The sequence below is a fragment of the Gekko japonicus genome, unplaced genomic scaffold, assembly GCF_001447785.1.
Source record: "Gekko japonicus isolate JY-2015 unplaced genomic scaffold, Gekko_japonicus_V1.1 scaffold8768, whole genome shotgun sequence".
Lineage (NCBI taxonomy): Eukaryota > Metazoa > Chordata > Lepidosauria > Squamata > Gekkonidae > Gekko > Gekko japonicus.
Genome location: NW_015212091.1, coordinates 759 through 6,321, shown reverse-complemented (window position 1 = coordinate 6,321; position 5,563 = coordinate 759). Strand labels below are relative to the sequence as shown.

The 5,563-nt window shown below is 50.6% G+C and overlaps 1 protein-coding gene across 1 annotated transcript; it reads left to right on the top strand.

Annotated features, from left to right (window-relative positions):
* Nucleotides 1-356: 356 nt before the first annotated feature.
* LOC107125116 (RNA-binding motif, single-stranded-interacting protein 2-like) lies at nt 357-4,775 on the top strand (the record flags this gene model as incomplete). Its single annotated transcript, XM_015428574.1, has 6 exons — nt 357-462; nt 1,944-1,990; nt 2,165-2,258; nt 3,855-3,905; nt 4,476-4,586; nt 4,695-4,775. Coding segments are annotated over exons 2-6 (378 nt in total), but the record flags the coding sequence as incomplete, so codon positions are not given.
* Nucleotides 4,776-5,563: the final 788 nt, after the last annotated feature.

The following is a 5,563-nucleotide window of genomic DNA, read 5'->3' as shown; positions in this document are numbered from 1 at the left end:
TTATCGTGTCAGAGGGATTTTGGAGAGACAGCAAGTCTCAGTGCTGACCCTGCCTCCTCTCCCTCTCCCTCTGGAGCCAGTCTGGTGTAGTGGTTAAGTGCGCGGACTCTAATCTGGGAGAAGCGGGTTTGATTCCCCACTCCTCCACTTGCAGCTGCTGGATGACCTTGGGTCAGTCACAAGCTCTGGCACAGCTGTCCTTGAAAAAGAGCAGTTTGTGTCAGAGCTCTCTCAGCCCCACCCACCTCACAGGGTGTCTGTTGTGGGGAGGGGAAGGGAAAGGAGTTTGTAAGCCGCTCTGAGACTTCCAAGTGAAGGGCGGGGTATAAATCCAATCTCTTCTTCTCTGCAGCACCCCCAGATCCACTGCTTTGCAAATTTGCTGATGGCGGCCAGAAGAAGCGTCAGAATCAGGGCAAATATGTGCAGAATGGACGGGCTTGGCCACGGGAAAGTGACACGGTAAGGGAAGGGAGATATATATATATATATATATATATTGGGACCAGGCCTGCTTTCCAGGAACATTAACAGAAAGAATGCTGAATGCTAAGGGGGAGGAGCTGAATGCAGGAAGAGCAACCCTGGGTGAAGAGGCAGAACCAGCATGTACAACTGAGCCAACCGACAAAGTGATGCCAGTTGATTTGCCTGCAGTGTCAGGGAGCCTGTGTGCGGTTGCAGGGATAGTATGAGAGGAACTCAGGGAGGCGAGCACCCTAGGTCTGTGGAAACTACTGCCCAGCACGACATCAGAGTTAGGGGGCCCAGGACTGAAAGCAGAGCTGGAGCTGGGGAAATCACTGCCCTGCGTGGAGCTCCAGGAAGTGACAGAGATGGAGCTGGCAGATGAAAGGGCACCTACAGAAAGAGATGCCAACAGCGGTAGGATATCGAGAGGGAGGCTGAATAAATCCTGGGGTGGTTTGCCAAGCCCCACAATCCCTGTGCAGGGATGGCTACGGCGCTGCCTGTCACTTGCCGGATGGACTAATAGTTGGTGGATTCAGCAGGGGAATCCTGGGAGGGCCAAACGATTTTGTGACCCTGACCTCAGTGCTCTCTGGGGGATGCGTGGGGAAAGGTGGTTGTTATGTCCTCAGACCACTGCCAGGCGCCAGCCAGAGGCAGCTAGAGCTTCAGTCCCGGAGACAATAGGGACTAGGCTCCTGAACTTCCAGTAAGGAGCCAATAGGGACCTTGGCGGGGAGTTCAAACCCGCCAATAGAACCTAGGGGCGTCCCTCCCCAATTGTATAAAGTTGGCCACCCGTCTTCGCCTATGTCGTGGTCCGAGTCCTGATGTATCGAACCCAGTACTTTTCAGCGGTCCTTCAGGTATTAAGGAGCAGGAGGGCATCAGCATTTGGGAGAAGCTCATCATCCATGTATAGCAATTGGTGGGCCTCTCATTTGAACTTTTTGCTGCTTTTTGGGGATTGCAGAATGGGATGGTTGTCACACACACGCCTGGCAGGCTCCCTTATACACGTGCTTGGTGGGTTGCATTCAGTTTGGTGGGTCACAGGTTGTGGCCCAGCAGACCTCTTTGCTCAGCGAGCTCATCTGGTTCTCCACCCGGAGGGGCTAGCAGTGGCTCTGGGCCTCAGGTTGCCCCCAGTGTGTGTACAGACCTCATCTCCTTCCTCCTTTGCCTTGCAAGCATACCAACACCTTCACAGGTAGACAGAGGGATTTCTTTGGCACTTGAGCCAGAGGTTAGGCGGGTTTCTCTTTGGTTGGCTGCACTAGTTCTCCTGCCAGGCTGCTTGTGGGTACAGCCTCTCCATTAGCTAGCATGAGAGTTGCAACTTGTCCATAGGAAGGTATTCACTGACTGGCAGAAATGCCGGAGTTGGGATCCTGGTGTTTCAGGAGAATGGGAGGAGGCACAAGTCCCCCCCATGTGAACTAGGCCTTATTCTATTTGATGTTTCCATGCAGGGTGGGATGACCTTGACCTATGACCCCACAACAGCGCTACAGAATGGGTATGTCCTCTGTTTTACTGTGCCTTCATTTCCTAATCAAAAGTATGTTAGTAGATAGCCTGTTGTTCATCTTCAAAGAGACCCAGAAGAATCACTTCTGCACACAAGCATATGGGAAATCCAAACCTTTGCGAAGGGCTTTTAACTCTTCCTCCCCACCTTCCCCCATTGCAGGTTCTACACGACACCCTACAGCCTGGCTCCCAACAGGATGATTGCCCAGACTGCGCTCTCCCCATACCTTCCATCACCCATTTCCTCCTACCAGGTATCTGTTGCGCGCGCACACAGACAAGCTAAGCCTTAGGTAGCCATGAGAGGGGAAATCAAGGGGATGACTCTGCTGGGAATGAATACAGAAACTGAAGATGTATCCTCCTCCTTTTGTATGTAAGAATCAATACACTTATTTGTATGGACCATATGCCCTAATAAAATACTTTACGGGGACCCCGCACATAGCACATATTTAGCTTGTGCTCCGTGAGCTACACTGGCTTCAGGTGGAGTACTGGATCCAGGTTCGAAGGTTTTGGTGCTAGCCTTTAAGGCCTTTAACAGTCTGGGAGCCACGTATCTTCGGGACTGCCTCTCCTGGTATGCCCCCCAAAGAGCGTTGTACCTGACATTTAAAAACTTACTGGTGGTCCCTGCCCTGAGAGATATCCAGCTGTCCTTGACCAGGGCCAGGGTGTTTTCCACCCTGGCCCCAACTTCATGGAGCTCTCTGCCAAAGAACGCCTGTGCCCTGTGGGACTCAATGCAGTTCTGCAGGGCGGAGATGTTTCGCCAGGCGTTTGATTGAGGACAGCGGCAGTTCCCATCTGCCTGGCACTCCTGCCTCCTTCCCCTCCCCTCCCCTCCCCGAGACGGGGGCATGTTCTGGTGGTTTTAGCGTCCTTATTCAGTTAAACACTGTATTTAATAGCTTTAAATTTTAATCGTGAATCTAATCTATGTATGTTCTGTATTGATGTACACTGCCCTGAGCAGGGGAGGGCAGTTTGAAAATAAATAAATAAATAATAAAACTCACTGCTTGCATTTGCTTCAGAAACTGATATGGAGTCAGGAGTATGAACAGAGGGTGTAGTATAGTGAGTGAAGGCCATCTGAGACATGATGGTGGCAGACCCATTTCATGAAACCCTCCTATGGCCTAGCAGATGCTGGGGAGTCTGGTTTTTAGAGTCAAAGGAGCATGCATCAGTGGCTTAACCTTTCCACAGCCTCCTCGTCTGCTTTTCTTCTCAGCTGAGCTCCAGCTTCTGCAAAGGAAGGGGATCAGTGTTCCCCCTAAGCTGAGTTAGTGTGAGCTAGCTCACAGTTTTTTAGCCTCCGGCTCACACATTTTTGTCTTAGCTCAGGAAGGGTGGCTCTAGAGCAAACTAATTTATGCAGTAGCCGAATCGCTCGCTCACAACTTTCATGTCAGTAGCTCACAAAGTAGAATTTTTGCTCACAAGACTCCACAGCTTAGAGGGAGCACTAGAAGGGACTATGGGGAGGTGAGAGGCAGGAACAGGGAGCGTTCAGTTCCTTTCACTCACATGACCTGTTTGCTCAAACACTTAAAACACACACAAACCTTCCCCTCCCCTCTACATGTAAGTGTCCGTAAACAAGCTGATCTCGTTTGGCCTTTAGAACGATTGTTAGCTGCAAGCCAGCAGGTCCCTGGTTAAATTCTCACCTTTGCCACAAACCAATGGGCCAGCTGGCATCTTTTGTCCGCAGCCCGTCTTGCATCAGTGATGGGGGGGGGATAACAGCATAGTGTATGTGTCAGGGCTGTTGTAAGGATCAGTATGTGTGGACTGCATTATCTAAACACTAACTATTATTATTACTGTACTGCTTTTAGGTTCACAGCCCATCATGGATGCACCATCAGTCGTACCTCATGCAGCCCACGGTGAGACCTGCTCCCCCCCCCCCCCAAATTCTGAGCACCTTGTTTAAGGGCACTTTCTCAAACCCCATGGAGAAAGGCCTTGTCAGTTTGGACTGTTTCGCGCATGAGCGCAGGACAGAAAGCAACAGAGAACAGTTTTTTAAAAATCAAATGTGCTCATAGCTTGGGGTTATGCTAGTGATGAACTCAGAGAAGTGAGTTGAGCATTACTTACGAAAACTTTCCTGGTACTCTTGCTGGATACCCTGATCCCAGATATTACATTTGCTCTTCCCTACTGCAGGCTAAGCATGAGGAGGCGGAAAAAACTGAGGGGCGGGGTGAGAGGAACGTATTACTTGGGTCTTACAGGGTGCCTGCAGTTGTTAGCACTTCTTACTGACACATCACTGCCAGAGAACTCCGCAGACTTGTTCTGAACGCTTCCTCTGCAGCAGCCTGCCATTTCGGAGAAGGGCTGATGTAGTTCCTAATGCGTTTGATAGTCACATCCCTTTGTTGCCCTACTTGTCTTTCTAACATCTCTCTCCCCCTCCCTCCCTCCCTCTTGCTATTTTTGTTGCTAAGCAGGGGACAGTGCTGACCCCAGCCATGGACCATGCGATTTCCATCCAGCCCACCTCCATGATGGGGCCCCTAACCCAGCAGCTGGGCCATCTGTCTCTCAGCAGTGCTGGCACAGTAAGGACCCTATTTCTCTCTCCCCCCCCCCCCAATCACCTCTTTGGGGAGCTTCTCCCCATATTTCTTGCCACCCTTCTGACATCTTTTCTCTGTCTGTTCTTCTAGTATATGCCAGCGGCAGCAGCTATGCAAGGAGCCTACATCCCCCAGTACACACCGGTGCCTTCCTCTAGCATTGCAGTTGAGGTAAGCATCTCTTTCCCCGTCTTTCTTCTTAAGCTGCAGCGCTCTCGGTGTCGCTTTCCCTTGCATAGCATTGATACATAACCCTGCACACTCATGTCGATGCATCATTACCACAGGGGTTGTATATTAGTGGAGAGGGATCTGCGGCTTATGCAGGGGTCTTGCGCTGGTATGCTTTCCGTGCTTGTGTGCTCAAAGCCAAGTAGGGATGGGCAAGTAGGTGCTCCTCTGCCACACGCCTGTGCAAAGCTGCAAATGCGAAGGTGCTCTGGGCCCCAGATGGCTACAGGATGACTCAGCAGAGAAAGTGGAGAAAAGTCCTTTAAAGGGCTGAAGGGGAGGCAGACCCAAGCCATGAATTGCCCCATGGAGGTGACAGGAAAAAAGGGTCCAGATGAACAGGCCACTTGCAGCCGCCTCACATTTCCCCCCTTTGAACTTGTTCAAAGTAGGTTTATTATTGACTCACTTTAAAGGGGGAAACCCCGGAAAGCTCACGAGTTACACTCAGAATAAGCATAACATCACGTGAATGTTCCCATTTAATAGTTGGATTTCCTACATTCCATGTGGGGGGAAATCCCATGTGGAAACAGTGCATGTCATGATTTTTTGGGGCTTTTATGAAGTTCCCTCCTCACCACTGCCCTCTAGCTTTAGAACAAGATATCTTCTACCTGAACCCCTGGTGGACCAGCTTGAGTTCGTATAGGGTGCTGGTTAGTAAATGGTTTTTAACAGGGGTCACTTTTTAACTTAGCAACACCTGGAAGGTCAACAACATTGCT